Source organism: Stomoxys calcitrans, chromosome 1, assembly GCF_963082655.1.
Source record: "Stomoxys calcitrans chromosome 1, idStoCalc2.1, whole genome shotgun sequence".
Lineage (NCBI taxonomy): Eukaryota > Metazoa > Arthropoda > Insecta > Diptera > Muscidae > Stomoxys > Stomoxys calcitrans.
The window spans coordinates 37,239,509-37,259,053 of NC_081552.1; the positions used below are offsets into that span (position 1 = coordinate 37,239,509).

Genomic DNA, 19,545 nt, shown 5'->3' on the forward strand with positions numbered 1-19,545 from the left:
CTCGGCAAACGGGATGACGAGACCTCTGTCACTCTTGGCGACGTACATTTGACCGAAAATATGCGTCAGGTTGTTCAACCGTCAATTTATTGTACATCCCGTGAGTGGCAGGGCTAGGAGGAGAGCTATTCGTCGTACCCGTGATCTCCGAGCCGATGGACAGCCATTACAATTTACCGTGGGCAAAGTTACGACTGTCTTCCAAGGCGTTGAGCCCCGACGGAATCTCTACACTGATGTTGAAGAATCTGGATCAACCTGGAGTTGAGCACTTCACAATTGTCCTCAATGTGCCTTTGAACACTTTTATAGTTCCCGATGTCTGGAAGATGGGCCCAGTGATTCTGCTACTGAAGCCAGAAAAGGACCCGAGTTTGGGAGAGTTGTGCAGACCGATCTCCCTTCTCTCGCCAGTAGTCAAGACGCTTGAGGCACTACTCCTCTCGAGCCTCGTTGGATTTCGAAGACTGCACAGTACAACAACTGCTTTGCATGCCATCACCGCACACATTTGCCGTGGCTTCAATCAGTCCAGGTCATGTGATAGGAGGGTGCCCGTGGCACTGGACCTATCGAAGTCAAAGGCTAAACTTTGAGGACATGACATCGCCAATACGTTCCTTCAGCCAGGCCTGAAAAACCTGGGTTGCGAATTATTGGGTTGCCCAAAAAGTAATTGCGGATTTTTTAAAAGAAAGTAAATGCATTTTTAATAAAACTTAGCTAAAAGTAACAGCTGATAACTGACAGAAAAAAGAATGCAATTACAGAGTCACAAGCTGTGAAAAAATTTGTCAACGCCGACTATATGAAAAATCCGCAATTACTTTTTGGGCAACCCAATATCTGTGTGGTTGCCAGATATTTGGGGAAACGATATCGAAACACCGTAGATTGAAAAATGGAGTTCCCCAAGGCAGGGTGATATCTCCCCACCAATTGATGACGTCTGCGATAGGTTGAAAGTCTACCTTAACGAACTTGCATCATATTTCGCTGCAAGAAATCTGAAGATATCTGCCACCAAATACTCAGCCCCATTGTTATCTACAAATATGCGTGAGGTGAATACTGAGCTGAAAGTAATGGTCGGTGGAGAAATGAGTCTAACCGATCCGATCAAGTATACCAAAATAATTGGCATCACATTTGACAGCCCTTACACATTCTCCCCACATGCCACAGCAATTTGCAATAAAGTCAGAAGTAGAAACAAGGTGCTCAAGTATCTTGCCGGCAGCACTTAGGGTGCTGCCAAAGGAGTCTTTTTGACCACGTACAAAGCAATTGGCCGGTCTGTGGTAAGCCATCCAGCGCCTGAGTGGTTTCGTCAGCTCTGTGACACGCAGTGGATTAATATTCAGATCTGTCAGAATGCCGGCCTTCGAACTGCGACGGGCTGTCTCCTCAGTTCTCATGTGGACCACCTTCATTAGGAGACAAAAATCCTATCCGTGCGAAGACATAACAACATGCTGTCTAAAGCTGCCATTACACGATCAGACAACGCATATGTTATTTCAAAAATAGCAACTCTGAAAGTTGTACGGATCGTATGATACATAGAAAAAATTTAGTATGACCAATGGATATTGAAATAAATATGCAATTTTTTCAATTAAATCAAGCTTTTAATTTATCCAATATACAACCAAATATATATGTAGATACATGTCTATAAAAAAAATACAATACATATGAGAATACATGCCGATTAGAGCGCGTATATTGCATACATAAGACAAAACTTATGAATACAGAAAGTGACATGTCTGATCGTGTAATGGGAACTTAAGCAATACCTTTTGGACAGAAACCATCCCAATCGTCATTTTGTGGATGGGTAGAAACCCTCAGCTATATCTACATGATCTAGAGCGTGGGATTCAGCGCTACAAGAGAGAACCTCTAGATCAAGCGGGTCGATACTAAATTCACGCAGACACGGCAGCAGATGCGATAAATAACTGCCGGGTGAATGTAGTCCTTGGAGAACGACCGCCTCTCATTGCACCTCAAGAAATTTACCTCCCCCGGCAAACCAGAGTGCTTGTAGCTCAATTATGATCCGGCAGATGCAGCCTCCTCAACTCCCACAGAGCAAGGATTGATGCCGACATGCAGGATGTATGTCCCGATTGTGACCAGGGACCACACGACACACGTCACCTGTTTTACTGCCCAGCCAGACCCAGATCCCTCTGGACGCTCTCCATCTTAGTCGCGGAGTTCCTAAATCTGGATACTTAACAGAATCAAGCAGACGAAAGATAGAATACAACAACAACAACAGATTTGCCAAATTAATTCTTGACAAGCTTCCTCTGGGAACCAAGGTCGTAAGGTGCATAGACTCGATAGCTGAGGAACGGTTTAATGTTTATTGTTCATCGCCTTGTCAATCGAAAATTACGCTAGATCTCCATGATCTCTCCGTTAAATCTGAAGGAAAAAAAGTTAGACAAAATGTATCATAGAAATCAAAATTATGGATATTTCAATGTTGTTTTAAATTTTTAAAACGGCTTGAGTTTCTTAGCGTTTATTTATTTATTGGGAATAAGGCGTTGAAATTGGCGCCGACATAGAACTATTAGTTTTTAACGGTAATTTTGACGAAGCCAACAGTTAAAAATGCTTCGGCTGCGAATTAAGAGCTAAAGACGGCACCAGTGTTTTTAAAACTGTACACAGAACCAAAATAAAGCTTTGAACGATTAACGATCAAAACTCCGCCGGAAACCCAGGATTGGACTCAATTTTAAAGTCTTTGGAAGTATAGTGTCCCGGATGAAAAATATGGGTTTATATATTTTTCATCCGGGACAATATGGGGCGCAAATAAAAGGCGTTTGGAAGTAAAGTACGAAGGTCATATCTAATTTTGGGGACACCCAAAGAAACTCCCCTAGATGGAATATGGGTCAGTTGGAAAATATAGGATTTGATTTAAACGACTTTGGGAGATTCTTACGTATTTAATATATTTGGGAGGAAGGGAGGACTGGGCCGCTCAGTTTCGGCCACTTCAGTCCGCTCCAAATCCCCGATTATAAGTAAGCAAAAACACCTTAAGATCGGCCAGGCTTAAATTCGACAAAAAAAAGCAATATTTATAACGCAAGAATTTTATTCGAACAATTTTTTTAAATTTATACACCTGTATCATATTACGTTCCGATCTAGACTATATCGGGAAAGTGTTTTAAGGTGTCAAAAACAACTCACAGTTTAAAATTTTGTTGATATCGGATATTAAGTACAATTTGGGCCCATTCTTTCTATTTTTAATCGCAGATCGGCCTATATGACAGCTTTACATATTTAGAGGACCCTAACACAAATCTCTTTTCTAAATTTCAGCGAAATCGGATAACAAATACGCCTATTATTGGCCCAAGACTATACATTGGGCGATCGGTCTATATGGCAGCTATATCTAAGTATGTTCTAATCTGGATCATATTCGGGCCGGATGTTGCGAGGATTTATACAATTCACAATTTTAAATATCAGAGGAGTCAGATAACAAATGCGGCTTTTGTGAGCTTCAGACCCTAATTTGGGATATTGGTCTATATGACAGCTTTATCCACATATTGTCGGATATGGACGCAAGTTAGCATAAATGTGTAGGTGTCTAATATGACTAACTGTTGCAAATTGCATTAAAATCGGATTTAAATTGAGACTTCCAGCCCATTTTCAAACAATGCCAAATACCGTTATTTTTCAAAATACCTTTTTCTTTCAATCCCATGGCAGCCGGTTGTATGTACCGGATTGACCCGATGAATTCTTTCATCGGCAGGGGCTGCCGCCTCAGTGTACCACACACTGCTACAACAACAACAACAACCGTTATCTTTATTTAAATGAACAACATGTTTATACCACTATATGCTATGATTTATTAAATAAAAACCTTCTCCTGTAAAGTTGTGATATTGGCACTTACACAAAGAGAATTTTGCTTCATAAATGTAATGATCGGGTTCCATAACCCTTTGTTCATAAATATTATGAAAAGTTTTATTATATTGGGTTGCCCAAAAAGTAATTGCGGATTTTTTAAAAGAAAGTAAATGCATTTTTAATAAAACTTAGAATGAACTTTAATATACTTTTTTACACTTTTTTTCTAAAGCAAGCTAAAATTAACAGCTGATAACTGACAGAAGAAAGAATGCATTTACAGAGTCACAAGCTGTGAAAAAATTTGTTAACGCCGACTATATGAAAAATCCGCAATTACTTTTTGGGCAATCCAATATTAATGAAAAAATCATAAATATTATGAAAATTCTTAATGAAAGGAACATGTAAAGAAACTTTTCATAATACTAATAATTTGTATCATAAATATAAAAATTATGCTATTGAAATATGTCCACGTAGGTATACAATGAAAAATGTCTCATTTGCAAGTCAAGTTCAAGTAAACAACTAAATGTATACTTGAAAGAGATTCAGCATCCCGAACTGAATATTGCCTGTACGAGGAATTGAAGGAATTAAGAGCTTGTAAAAATTTGCAAAGTGAAGCCATTGATAGACCATTAAAATTTAGATAAAAAAGGTAACCGTGTTCGTGTACAGCGTCGATTTCATGTATCGGAACGATCCAGTCTTCCAAGAGGCAAATTTTGTATTAAAAAATTTAACTAAATATCCAAGCTTTTGGTTTTATTTTTCTTTTTAAAAGATGTAATGAAAACATTTTATAAACAGTGGACCAGGGTTCCATGAATATAATAAATATTACTATAAATTTTATGAAATTTGTTCATAAATTTTATGAAAAATACTCATAAATATTATGAAAGTTTTTCATATATGTTATGACAACTTTACATAAACTATATGTTGGATTTCATAAATATTATGACATGTTTCATTGAATTGAGATTCATGAAACGTGTTTCATTAGGTTAGATTAGGTAAGAGTGGCAGTCCTTTACAGACTCACTTAGATAATTCTACGTCTATTGTGATACCACAGCAGCGACAGACCAAGGCTTTTGGACGGAATCCAACCCACGACCCCTGCACTGGTAATCCAAGCACGCTATCAAACCGGCTAACGGGGCGTCCTTCAGGATACCCCTACGAATACGTGTTTCATTAATGTTATGAAAAGTTTCAATGGAATGTATTTAAACATTTTCTTTGTAAATGTTATGGCAAAATCATTAATATCATGAACATGTTTCTTTTTGTGTACATCTTTTTGGCGGTTAGGGGATGATATGATACAATGAAATGAAATCAATATAAATATTGTGTACCCTAATAACTAAACTTATGACTAATTATTAACACGAGCATGGATGACAACAATCTCCGATTTATTAACAATGATCTCTGCATAGTTAGTGAACGGTGTTGTTGTTGTAGCAGTTTGTTGTGTTCTATCTTTCGTCTGCTTGATTCTGTTGAGTGTCAAGACCCAGAAACTCTGCGACTAAGATTGGGTGCGTCCACAGGGATCTGGGTCTAGCTGGGCAGTTAAACAAGTGACGTGTATCGTGCGGTCCCTGGTTACAACCGGGACACACATCTTGCACGTCGGCATCAAATCTTGCTCTGTAGGAGTTGAGGTGGCTGCATCTACCGGAACGTAATTGAGCCAGAACTACTCTGGTTTTCCGGGGGAGGTCAATTTCTTGAGGTGCAATGGGAGGCGGTCGTTCCCCAAGGACTACATTTACCCGGTAGCCATTTACCGCATCTGCTACCGTGTCTGCATGAATGTTATCTAGACCTGTTTGATATGCCGCTTGATCTAGAGGTTCTCCCTTGTAGCGCTGAACCTCACGCTCTAGATCATGTAGATCTACCTTAAGGCTTCTGGGCGGTGGATATCTATCCACAAGATGATGATTTGGATGGTCTCTGCGATAACAGCCCAAAAGGTATTGCTTAGACAGCATGTAAGCTGGTAAGATCTTTATCTCCTGATAGAGGTGGTCCACATGAGAACTGAGGAGACAGCCCGTCACAGTTCGGAGGGCGGCATTCTGACAGATCAGAATATTATTCCACTGCGGGTCACAGAGCTGACGAGACCACACTGGCGCTGCATAACTTACCACACATCGGCCAATTGCTATGTACGTGGTCAACAAGATGTCTTTGTCTACTGGTTTATTACTCCTCCTAAGAACTAAGGAGACAGCCTGTCGCAGTTCGCAGTCGTCGCAAATCTGAATATTATTCCACTGCTGGTCACAGAGCTGGCGAGACCACACTGGCGCTGCATAACAGAGCGGCCAATAGCTTTGTACGTGGTCAATAAGATTTCTTTGTCTGCACCCCAATTGCTTTAAATCACGGACCAGAAGCTTGCGGAGGAGGTACTACCCCGGGATGTGCCTCTCCCATGACGGAAAAAGGACGAACACACGTTCTCTTTCAGGTGAACATTACAGGTTCATTCATTTACGAGACAGTTTGCAAGTTGTGGAAACTAAACGAGGCCCCTAATGGTGTAGTCATCCGCTTAAGCACCCTCACAGTCACATCCTGAAATGGTGTCAAGATCCTATTCATGATCGAGAGCCACAAAAGAGAGGACAAAGCCCTCTCCACACTGGATACTCCTGAGGTTATGCAAATCTGCCCATGAACATTCAATTAATGAACAAACTTCTCACATATTAATGAGTGCTGTCCGATTCAAGTTTAAGTCCAATGATAAGGGCCTCCTTTTTATAGCCGATTCCGAAAGGCATTCCGCAGTGCGACACTTCTTTGGAAAGAAGTTTTTACATGGCATAGTACCTCACAAATGTCGCCATCATTAGGAGGAGAAAACCACCACTGAAATTTTTTTTCTGATGTTGTCACCAGAATTCGAACCCAGGCTTTCAGCATCATAGGTGGACATGCTAACCGCTATGCTACGGTGGCCTCCAAAGTTTATACACAAATGATTCTTGCCGACTCATTTGCAATGAAGGGTTTCTTATTGATAAGTTGTAATCGAGTTCAAACGTCAACGGCATTATTCTAACTCGGCTATGGTCCCCAGATCCAGCTCCGAAAATCCATCTGATCCCTTCAATTGAAGCGGTCCAAAGTGACTCTGCTGTTAGATAAGTTCGTTTTGCCGGGCATGTAAATGGGTGATTGGTGTTATGCAGGGCATAACGCCTGCATTCGAATGTTGACGAGAACTACTGAAAAAATTTTAGTAGTGTTTACTCCTCATTCATGCAGGCGACATTTGTCAGGTATTTACCTAAGTAAAACTTCTCTACAAGAAGGTGCTGCCTTTCGGGCGCAGCAAAAACAGCATGTCTCTTATAGTTGAGCTTAACACTTTAAGGGAATGCCCTTGGTAGCGGGATCACCTTGTATGGGTTCATGGGACAAGTTTATTAGAATTGACATAAACTCAATTAACATTAAAGCCTTTTTAAACGTCTTCTTAAACGTAAACACTCTTCATTTTCAAGTACTTGTAGCCACATTGGACCTGCTGTGCCTTTACCGGTAAATGCATGTTAAAAAAATTTTGTCCATTATTTATTTGCTAATAATCAATAGTAACAATAATGAAATTCACGCCGCATGAGGTTTGACATAGGCAGGGAAATTAAGTTGCAGACCTTCTCGTGCTTCAAAAAATGTATAAGATAATGTTATGCTGTCGACATTTTCCAATTTAGGATCTTTAACATATTCTGGGTCAATGTAAAAGAAGACCGGCATATCAACCTACATTAAAAAGAAAAATAAATTAAAATCGGATATGTAAAAGGAAAGCATCTGTATGATTTATTTACCTCCTCGTGGGGGTTCAGCTGTTGTTCCTCAAAACAAAAGCACTGTATCTTATTAAAATATGCTCCTGCCTCAAAGGGCACTACATTATAGGTACTTATACCTATTACCGGATGATCTGTGGGATTTTTCGCTGTATAAAAAGCTAAAGCTGTTTCACCAGGAGCCACTTTTATCTCATACTGTTGAGGTCGGAAATTCCAACGCATTGAAGAGGCCACATCAGCATTGAAACGGACTTTTATAATGCGATCTTTAACCTTTTCCATGGTCTCCACTTTTTCGGCATCATGACCTTGACTGGTGGTGCCACCATAACTGTAGGCCTTAGTGTTATTGAAAAAAAAATTGATAACATTAATCTGTGACTGAGATAAAAGTAAAGCCAACTTACTTGGCAAAACATGCGATACAAGGGAACTGCAGCATAGCTCAGACCCACTATTAAAACTCCTCCAGCTGTCACATAGTAAAGAGTGGACCTTAAGTTCTTTTTTCTCATTGCTTCAGCGGAGGCATTTCCTTTTGGTGGTGTTGGTCTTGGCGGTGGCGGCAGATTTGTTGCAAAACACCTTTTTTGTGTGGCTTTTGAGGAAGTGCTTACACATTTCGTACTTAACTGTCTAATAAATCTTAACATTTTAGTGTGCTATGTTTATTATTGACTAGTTTTCATTTATTTTAACTATTTCTATAAGTTTTATAACTTCTCGTAGTTGTTTTTTTTTCTGCTTTCAGCTGTTTATTGTTTTCGTAGTTGAGGTTAGAAGAACAGATGATTTGCGGCTTGCCTTGGCTAGTGGTTTTCAAACTATAGTATTAAAGAGGGTTGCCAGGCAACGGTTGCAAAATAATTTATTATTATTCAATTTTCGTAGAATAAAAGAAAAACTTTGTGTACAGTTTTAATAAATAGTATTTAATGTTATAAAATAAACAAGTTTGGAGACTGAAAGTAGACTAAATGATTCTTTACAAGAAAAGCTGAGAATTTACTATAAATGTGGTGACACTTAAGTATGAATTACGCAAATTATTGTCAATTTATTTATTGTGTTGCCATCATTAGAAACGTAGAAAAGTAGGCTGTGCATTTCAAAGTTAAACAAGTTGAGGGAAAAATCTCTACCCCCGGCACGGGATAGCTGTGAGCACCACATTGGCTGGAACATTGAGGTCCAATCTGTGTGATGTTCATTGCTGTCACGATAAACTTAGCAGCGAGCTACCGGGCACGTCCACAGGTTGCGGGTAGGTGAATGTTCCATACGGAGTAGCTGCAACGGTAGTCGCGAACAATCAGCGATATCGAGCGGAGAGTCTCAGTGAGAGGCCGGGCGGCACCGGCTCTTGCACAAATACTGAGTGCCTATGATGCTCAATATGACAAGGCGAGTTATTGGTGCCTTTAAATAACCAATGGCTACCATGTTCACCACCTCCACATGACAATGTGGCTACCACAACAAAATTTTTACCTAAGGCCAATAAGGTCAATGATACATATAGTACATGGCATAATAGGTCGTACTGCAAGGGTTTTCTGGCGACATCAACTGACTGGCACTCAAGTATAGGGCAATTTGCTGAATTTATATTCAGCTGCACCAGTCAAACGAAGATACAGATTGCAGGGGAATTTTTCATTCTCGTCGATTGCTAAGTGCAGGTAAATTGTAAAAGATCTTAGGTTAGATCCTGGATATGAGATGGTTAATGCCATGGGGTCATCTGAATGGTGTGTCAATGATACATACAGGACATGGGACAGATAAAAATGCAGAGTTTTACATTATAAATATTGAATGGATTGACCCGTTGAGATCCTTCATCAGTGTACAACACACTCCTACAACAACAACAACAGCTGACATCAAGGCTTACGACAGGTTACTGCGGATAATATCCACCACTGGCCAAACAACGATTCCAGGAGGGTTTCTCATTCTCTGGTATTGATGGCTGAGTACATGCAAATTGCCAAATATCATAGGTTTGGTCCTGGGTCTGGGATGGCTAAGGCCCAGACTGTCTGGATGATGGATGGATAAAACATGAAAGGATAGGTCGGACTTCAGGGTCGCCGGAGCCCTCTGGGCGGAGGTAACATAAAGACAATGTCCTGCGTTGGTCAGAAGAAGGCACAGATGATAATATTAATCTGTCATTGAGATAAGAGTAAAGCCAAGGGAACTGCAACATAGCTCAGACCCACTATTAAAACTTCTCCAGCTGTCACATAGTAAAGAACCTTAAGTTCTTTTTTCTCATTGCTTCAGCGGAGGCATTTCCTTTTGGTCGTGTTTGTCTTGGCGGTAGTGGTGGCGGCAGATTTGTTGCAGAGGTATCATAGAATGGGTACTCTGAAGACAACAGATAACTGGCATTTAGGTTTGCGTCAGATTACTGCAGACAATGTCCTGCGTTGGTCAGAAGAAGACACAGATTTTAGGGGGACTTCTCATTCTGTGGGATTTCTAAGTACATTTAAAATGAGAAGAGTCATATGCATCGTTCTGGGCCTAAGACGGTTAAGTACCAGAGTACATTATCCGGATGGTGGGTGGATATGATATTGTAGAATAGATGGAACTGTAGATTTAATGGGGCTCTCTGAGTTGAAATATAACAAAGTGTGTATTCCGAACACCTCAGATATTTTTCTGTAAATAAGGTATTGGTCCGTTAGCCCAGAAAGACTATAAATTTTAGTTTGAGGCCAGAAACTATGGATTAAAACTTTTTGACTTTCAGCATACATATAAGTCTCCCTGAAATTTAAGAAAATACCAATATTGTTATTTTTGTTTTTCAATCTATGAAAATATCAGTTCTTTGGGCATCATGGATTTGAGTGACAATGGCGATGAATTTGATAGTTTCTTCAATGCTGCCAAGAAAAACAAAAAAGCCTCAGCGAAATCAACAAAATTTTCTGATCCCATGGAAGATTTGTTTGGCCTGGATGATCCCAAGGAAGGTGGCAAAAATGCAACATCACGCAAATCTACAGGAAAAGGTGTGGGCACCAAATCTCTGTTAGCAAAGCAGCATGAGGATGATGATGATGATGATCTGGGTTTTGATCCCAAAAAGCCCAAGAAAGGTCTCAGTAAATCGCAAAATCTTTTTGATGATTTGCTCACCCCATTGGAAAGCAAAAGACCACAGACTGCAGGTCCATCAACAAAACCAGCGGCTATATCAAGACAATCTACAGACACCACAACAGATACTTCGAATATTATGCAAACCCAAACAAGGCCTAAGACAGCACAAGGACGCAGAAGCTCAAATATGTCGAATGTACAAAATATAGATCCCTTGGGACTGTTTGGAAAAGATGGCAAAGAAGCAACCACAGCAGCAGTTTCTTCGGGCATATCAACACCCAATGTTAAAAAGAAAGGCACCACTGCTGATTGGCTGGGATTAACAGTTGAAGCGGAGCCCGAATCCACCCCACAAGTTGTTGAGGTACCCAAGATGGATGTCCGGCCGGAATCTCCTAAACCCTCTAAGACTATTAAGGAAACGGCAGAGATATTGCGCATACCCGAAGTCAATGAACACTATGAGGAATCTGGAGATGAGCTTTTGAATACCGATAGGCAAGGTGCAACTGAAAAATTTCAAGAAACTTCTGAGCATATGATACTTGATTCCACTGCCCATAATATTATGCTGATGAAAAATATGAATTTGGAGACCAAACATAGTTTTACCGCTTTAAAATATCAAGAGCAGCAACTGATAATGGCCTCGCAAATGAAACAGCAGGAGAAGGTGTTGATGGAAATGCAGCATAAGCAGGATACTTTGCTGCAGCATCAAGAGAAACAATTCCAGGCTTTACTGCAACAGCAAATGCAACGTCACCAGCAATTGGAGGAGCTAATAAGACAACAGCAAAATCGTATCAATACACATTTGCATCTGCTAATGTCTCAACCGCCTGCCCTGGAAAACAAGATGCCAGAGTTCGAAGCAACTGAGGAATCTTTGTATCAAAGAGAAAACCTTAACTCAGAGAAGTTTACAGAGGATCAGGTGCTTAGTAAAAAGCAAAAGGAAAAACAAACCGAGCTGCAGCTCATACAAATTGAGGCGGATAATAAACGTTTGGAGTTGGAAAATTTGCGCTTGGAGGAGATGGTGGCCAATACCAGGAACAACTACGAAAGGGAAATAGAGTTATTGGAGAAGACCTACAAGTGAGTATATAGACTCCAAAATCTGAAAATCCTTGTGCTATTTTTTTTTTTAATTTTAGAAAACAAATTGAAGTCCTCGAACAACATTTGGCCAATCTGGAAAAACGTTTAAATACTGAGATTGAAGACCTTCAGGCACATTTTCAAAAGAAAATCGAATTATCAGAACAAGAGAAGGCCAATCTAAAAAGCTCTTATAGCGAGGAATTTTCAAATCTCAAACAGGATCATGAGGACGAAATGAGAAAACTAAAAAAGAATCAGGAGGAGGATTTGGAACTGCTTAAAGAGGAGCACCGACGTATGCTTGATAACATAAGGCAAGCGAAAATGCTGGAGTTTGCTGCTGTGCAAGAAAATGGTTCCTATTTGGAATGCCTTAGGGTGGCCTCTTCCAACTTGACAGATCTGACTGGTGGTCTAACAGAGCTAAAGGAAAATATGCAAGCCAAGATAGACAATCTTCAATTGGAGAAGGAGAAAAAGTTGGAATTGCGCGAGAAACATCTAGAGGATGCTGAAAGACGCCTCAAGATCAATGAAGAATCAAATCAAAGCGAAAAACAGCGACTCTTGGACTTGGTTAGCACTTTGGAACTGCAAATGTCGAAAATGTCCAAAGACACCGCAGAGGAAAATTGGCAACTTCGCCAAAAACTAGCTAGTCTTGATGCCGAAAAGACTGCCTTTGCCAAAGAGCGAGAATTCTTTAGAGAACAAATGCTGAGAGATGAGGAGCGCATTAAGGAATTAAAAGAACTGCAACTTTTGGAGACCCAGCGTTTACAATCTCAAATACAAGATGAACGTGCCCAACTGCATGTTGAAAAATCTAAATTTGATTTGGAAAAACGTCTGTATGCCAATACCGATACCCAAAAGGAACGCATGGAGGTCGAAGCTGCCATGCAGGTGGCGCAAGATGCTGCTCGCAAGGCTGATGCCGAACGGGAACGTTATTACAAATTACAGCGGCAAATTGAGCAACAAAAACGTGATTTAGCTGACAAAGAACATGCCCTTAATGTAAAAGAGGAAGAATTGCAACAGGAACTCATGTCATATCGCATGGGCGAAAGGGTGTCGCAAGAGGCCCAACAAAAAGCCAAACTTGCCGAACAATTCTATCACAATAAAATACAAATGCTGCAACAAAGAACTCAAGAAATTGCCGAAAAGGAATCCAACTTATCCCAAGAACGTCTATTATTGGCCCAAGATCGCATAGCCTTGCATGCCCTAAAGTCAAAACTCTCCCAACAAACCAAATGTTCTCTATGTCAATTGTCTCAGAAAAATAAGGAAATAACCGATAACCTAACTACTAATATGGCCGCCTATGAAAGTCCTTTGGGCAGGGAATTTCAATTGGGAAATCCCACACGAAGACAAGAGCTAAACATGGATTTTATGGGCCAAGCTAATGCGGTGGAACGTTTTTTAGATGCCAATATAGCTGATTCTTTGAGAAAGATGACTTCCTGCTCTACACCAAATGTATTAGGTTGGGAAATGTTGCTACTCGATGATGATCACAAGAAAATGGTGCAAACCAATAATGTGGGGGAAAACCACCATGATGAAGACAATGATAATAATGATGGAAGCAGCAATATAAGAAAAAATACAAACCCAACAAAACGTTATACTTAAAAAAAAAAATGATTTTTATTTTAGCATTGAGTAAAATGCAAAAAAGATTTTTTTTAAGAAACTTAATAATAATTTTATTAAACATTTTTTTAAAGATTAAAAAATAAAGAATTTTGTCAAAATTTTATTTATTTAAGAAAATTTTGTACATTTTTCTTCAGTGACTTGGCCCTGAAAGTATATATCAGATTTGCGATCTACTCTTAACCTACCTTTCATTTGAGTCCCACATAGCAATGGTCAGCAAATACGTCATGTTTTGGGGGTGTTATGGGATTCGTGCTTTGCTCCCAAATACCTTTCATTTGAGCCCTCAATTGCAATGGTCAGTAAATTTGTTCTCTTTGCGGGGTGTTTTGGGGAGGAGCAGCCCCAAAAACTTCGTCCCAAAATTTGGTATCAGATTGCTATTCTACTCTAAAATACCTTTTATATGAGCCCCATATTACCATGGTAAGTTAATAATTCCTGTTTGGTGGGTGTTTTGGGGAAGGGGTGGACCCCCAGAAACATGGTGCGGAATATGAGTAACAATTTCGTGCTCTTCTCCCAAATATCTTTCATATCAGCTCCATGGTCGGTAAACATGTCCGATTTAGGATTGTTTTGGGTGGACCCCAAACATCTGGTCCCACAATTGGACATCAGATACGTTTTCAGCTCTTTAATACCTTTCATTTAAGTCCCATATTCTCGTCATTGGTCTATATATATATATATTTGACGGAGTTTGGGGTGAGGGCGGCCCCCTCAGTACCCCGTCCGAAATTAGGATAACAAATTTTTGGTTTTACGTTACTATAATATTTCGCTTAAATCGAACTACCCATCTCCGAGATTTGGCGTTTATGAAAATTAGGGTAAGGAGGAAGGTCCGCCCCACTTCAGATATCAAGAAACGTAGTACTCTATTTTCACCTCGGGATCATTATGCACCACCTGTGGAAATTTAAAGAAAATCGGGTTAGCCTTTTTTGTGTCTATACGGGACAGACAAACAAAAAAACCAAAAAACAAACACAAATTGATTTTTATAAAGGGTGATGGGTTGACCGGTCCCGAACGTGAAATAAAATGTTCTGCGAACTCGCCTCTCAATAAATCAATTGTTACGCGTGCTGTGTGGCTTGTGGCACCGTCTTGTTGAAACCGCATGTCATGGAAGTCAAGCTCTTGCATTTTGGGCAAAAAAAAGTTGAATATCATCTCACGGTAGCGCCCACCATTCACAGTTACGTTACCATTCATATTTCATATGCAAGACCCTTTCGGCCCTTCTGCATAGCTGGAAATGGCCTATTACGGATGCTGACTGAGGAGGGATTTTAATCAGTCTGCTACGCAGACGATAGGAAGCCTGGAAGGAAGAGGTTTCCGATCGGATGAACCTTGAGGTCGAGTACGAGGTACAGTCTTGGACTGATGAAACCCTAGTATTGCTATCTGGAAGATCATGTTACACGGATGGATCAAAGCCGGAGGACAGAGTGGGCCTGGGGTCTACATTGAGAACCCAGGGACTGGGATCTGTCTTAGACTGCCTGACCATAATACGGTTCTGCAGGCGGAGATCCGGGCGATCACGGAATGCGTGAAGTGGTGTTCACACCCGACGTCCACCTTTACGGACAGTAAAATTGCCACAAGGGCAATAACAAGCAGGACGGCAAGGTCATGAACAGTCTTGCAGTGTAAGAAGGAGACGCTTTCTCTGAGGATGGGTGCTGGGCCATAACGGAGTAAGGGGGAATGAAAGGGCAGACGATTTGGTGGTGAAGGCCAGAGGACTACCGTCAATAAACTTGGTTAACCCGAAGCCTTTGGGTCGACGCAGTTGGAGTTAAGGGAGTGTGCGTCGAATGCGCATGCAACATTGTGGAACAGCGAAACAGTCGGCCGTCGAAAATCCTATGGGGGCATCCAGATCGTGAGAAGACGAGGCTATTACCGGAAGGAACTAAGACAGAGGTCAGTATAGCTGTTGGTATCATGACGGGGCACATAGGACTACGAGTTCACTTATGTAAAGACGGTGCGGGAAGCGATAGCATGTGTAGGGCATGCGGGAAAGATGATGAGACGTTGAAGCATTTCCTTTGTCGTTGCCCGGCTTTCGCGTTTAACAAATACTGGCACTTAGGTGGGGACACTATACCAGACATTTATCAACTTAGGGGAGTGGCATGGAGATAGATTTTCTTTTTCCAAGTTACTTTTTTTGTATTTAGAGCGCACAACAAGCCGATTACTAGATAAGGTGTATGTCAATAGTGGCATGGGGCGGATTAATATCTGCACCCTCTTTTCAACCTATATACCTAACCTACGATTCGCATCATCCTTGAAGAAGTACGGTCCAATGATGCCACCAACTCATGAACCGCACCAAACTGTGACTTATTCTGGATGCATTGGTAGCCCTTGCAATGCTACGTACCCTTTGAGCCAAAAATGACGTTTGTAAGACGATTCATAGTTAAATCATAAACCAAACTGAACACAGTGACACAAAACGTGCGTGAGTTGTATAAACCAGTGTTGCCAAAAAGATAATAGCTAAAAAATCACCATATATTTACAGATTCTGTCAACATTTTATTTTTATAGAAAACTAGCCGAACCGGGTCCGCTTCGCTACGCCTTCTTTTACATTCTTTTACATATCAGAATCGTATTCTACTCCCAAATTCCTTTTATTTGAACCCCATTTTGCCATGGCCAGTAAATAAGTCCTCTTTGGGGGGTGTTATAGGGAAGCGGTGGACCCAAAGAAACTTGTTCCTGAAAGTTGGTATCAATTTCGTGCTCTTCTCCCCAATACCTTTTATTTGAGTCTTATATTGCCACGGTCAGTAAATAAGTCCTGTTTGGGGGTGTTTTGACGAAGAGGAGGAAACTTGGTCCCGAAAGTGGATATCAATTTTGGGCTCCACTCCCAAATACCTGAGAGCCATATTGCCATTGTCGGTAAATATGGCCGATTTAGGGGTCTCTTGGAGGTGGGGCAGCCCCCAAAACACTTGACTCCATATTTAAATATCAGATTCGATTCCCACTCTCAAATACCTTTCATTTGAGTCCCATTTTGCCGTGATTGGTCCATAAATAAATCCCCCTAGGTACCAAATTTTTGGCTTTAGATTACTTAAAGAAGGCATACAAAATTTCGTTTAAATCTCTCCACCCATCTCCTAGAGTCGTCAGCGTTAGGGGGTCCGTTTTTCCTATTCCTTTGGTTCTCTTTGTGATTCTCATAGTTTTCAGGGGACGGGTTACTGGTCCAGCGCCCCAACCGCATGGGTTTTGTGGGATCGCAAATGTTACCCTCGTTGTCACGAGCCGCTTTCTCCAAGATCCGACGCTCGCCTCCAGCCTCCCCTAACCTGGAAACAGACGCTGATGTTGGCCATTGGTTAGTAGAAGATGCCAATAACTCGCCTTGTCATCTCGAGTATTATTGGCACTCAGTATTTAATTAAGAGCCAGATCCACCTGACTCCTCATTGTGACTCTCCTCTCGAAAATCGGTGGCTGCCCGCGGCCGTATTTGCAGCTACTCCGCATAAAAACGGAGCTAAGCTTCCAGTGACAACGATGGACACCACACAAGTCGGAGCTCAAATTTCCAGCATGTGTGGTGCTCATAATTATTCCATGTCGGCCGGGACATTTGAGCTACATATTGCTATATTCGGTAAAGACGTCGTGGTTTAGTGGGAGTTTATGGGGTGAGACGACCTCCAAACACTAAGCCCCAAAATTGGATATCAAATTCGTTTTCTACTATCAAATACCTACTATTGAGCCCCTTATTGTTTGAAGGGAGTTTAGGGGCGTACCCTAAAATAATATCAGCATCGTGCTAGAACACGATTTTGTTTGAGCTCCGCTGAACTATTTAATACCGGAGGCGACACGCTGGTAAGGCGTATGCATCAGCTTGTCTGCGCAATCTGGCTAGAAGAACGCATACCCGACGATTGGAACGTCAGCATACTATGTTCCATACACATGAAAGGAGATAGACGGAATGTGCCAACTACAGGGGAATAAGTCTCCTCCCCATCGCATACAAGCTACTCTCGAGCGTACTCTGTGAAAGATTAAAACCTAAAGTCAATGAGATAATTGGGCCCTATCAATGCGGCTTTAGACCTGGTAGATCCACCCTAGACCAGATATTCACACTGCGCCAAATCCTGGAAAAGACCCGAGAAGGACAAATCTACACCTACCATCTCTTTGTTGACTTCAAAGCCGCATTCGATACCCCTATACGTTCAAAGGTATTTCAAGCCGTGTCTGAGTTTGGTATCCCTGCAAAATTAATAACACTGGTGGATGGCACTTGCTGATATACGTTCCTCAGTAAGAATAGGAAAGATTCTCTCGGAATCATTTAATACCAAATGAGGTTTCAGACAAGGAGACAGTCTATCGTGTGATCTCTTTAATATCCAGCTGGAGAAGATTATACGAGATACAGATGTGAATAGATATGGCACACTTATCACAAGAGAACACATGCTACTTGCCTATGCCGACGATATCGATATCATAGGTCGGTCACCGGAAGTAGTAACTGCAGCCTTTGAAAGAATCGAAAGAGAGTCAGTGAAAATGGGTCTGGCAGTAAATGGAGATAAGACGAAATGGATGGTCTCCACTCCCAAAAAGCCTTGTACAACCGAGCAGATAAAGAACATGGAGAAAGTTGTGAACCACAACTTTGAGATAGTCAGCAACTTTATCTACCTCGGCACCGACGTAACCAAAACGAATGACATAAGTTTTGAGATAAAGCGAAGAATAATACTGGCAAACAGATGCTTCTTTGGATTAAGTGAGCAGTTTAGAAACAAGGCCACCTCTTGACAGACGAAGATTACACTATACAAGACACTTATACTACCCGTGTTGTTATACGGTTCTGAGGCATGGGTACTTGTGATAGCAGACGAGGCAGTGCTTGGAGTATTTGAAAGAAAGATTATTCGTAAAATATATGGACCAGTTTGCGTTAACGGAGAATATAGGCGTCGTATGAACCACGAGCTGTATGAAGACGATATCATAGTTACAGGTATCAAAATACAAAGGCTGCGTTGGACAGGTCATGTTGTCAGAATGGATGAAGAAGCTCCAGCAAAGAAGTCTTTAGAAGGCAAACACGGTGGTACACGCAAACCGGGACGACCAAAAGCCCGATGGAAAGATCATGTGGTGGGAGACTCCTCGAACCTTGGTGCCAGAGATTTTAGAATGAGCGCATTAGATCGAGGCGCTTGGAACGCTATTCTACGTTCGGCTGGCGAAACAAATGTTCTGTCATAGCCAATTAATGTAAAGTAAAGTAAGAGAAAATTTCTTGGAAATTTTTAGCCTTTAGAGAAAATTTCTTAGAAATTTTGTCCTTAGAGAAAATTTTTCCTTAGAAATTATGGCCTGAGGGAAATTTTCTTAGAAGTTTTGTCTTGGGGGGGATTATTTAGAAAATTTTGTCTTTAGAGAAAATTTTTTAGAAATTTGGCCTTTGCCATTAGCCATGGATCGCATTTGTCGAGTTCTTTTCCCGGCATCTCTTCTTAGGCAAAAAAAGGATATAAGAAAGATTTGCTCTGCTATTAGAGCGATATCAAGATATGGTCCGGTTTGGACCACAATTAAATTATATTTATGTTGGAGACCTGTGTAAAATGTCAACCAATTCGAATAAGAATTGCGCCCTTTAGGGGCTCAAGAAGTAAAATAGAGAGATCGATTTATATGGGAGCTGTATCGGGCTTTAGACCGATTCAGACAATAATAAACACGTATGTTAATGGTCATGAGAGAATCCGTCGTACAAAATTTCAGGCAAATCGGATAATAATTGCGGCCTCTAGAGGCT

At 40.9% G+C, this 19,545-nt stretch overlaps 2 protein-coding genes across 2 annotated transcripts; one reads left to right on the forward strand and one right to left on the reverse strand.

Moving 5' to 3' along the window:
* Positions 1–7,508: 7,508 nt before the first annotated feature.
* Positions 7,509–8,603, reverse strand: LOC106094901 (cytochrome c oxidase assembly protein COX11, mitochondrial). The gene is made up of 3 exons (XM_013262139.2): positions 8,183–8,603; positions 7,791–8,114; positions 7,509–7,722 (listed from the first exon to the last, which is right to left on the reverse strand). The coding sequence occupies exons 1-3, from the start codon at positions 8,426–8,428 to the stop codon at positions 7,567–7,569; spliced, it is 726 nt and encodes a 241-aa protein (XP_013117593.2). The 5' UTR covers positions 8,429–8,603; the 3' UTR covers positions 7,509–7,566.
* A 768-nt stretch (positions 8,604–9,371) lies between these two features.
* On the forward strand, positions 9,372–13,667 carry LOC106094900 (trichohyalin). Its single transcript, XM_013262137.2, has 3 exons — positions 9,372–9,457; positions 10,620–12,002; positions 12,062–13,667. The coding sequence occupies exons 2-3, from the start codon at positions 10,633–10,635 to the stop codon at positions 13,653–13,655; spliced, it is 2,964 nt and encodes a 987-aa protein (XP_013117591.2). The 5' UTR covers positions 9,372–9,457; positions 10,620–10,632; the 3' UTR covers positions 13,656–13,667.
* Positions 13,668–19,545: the final 5,878 nt, after the last annotated feature.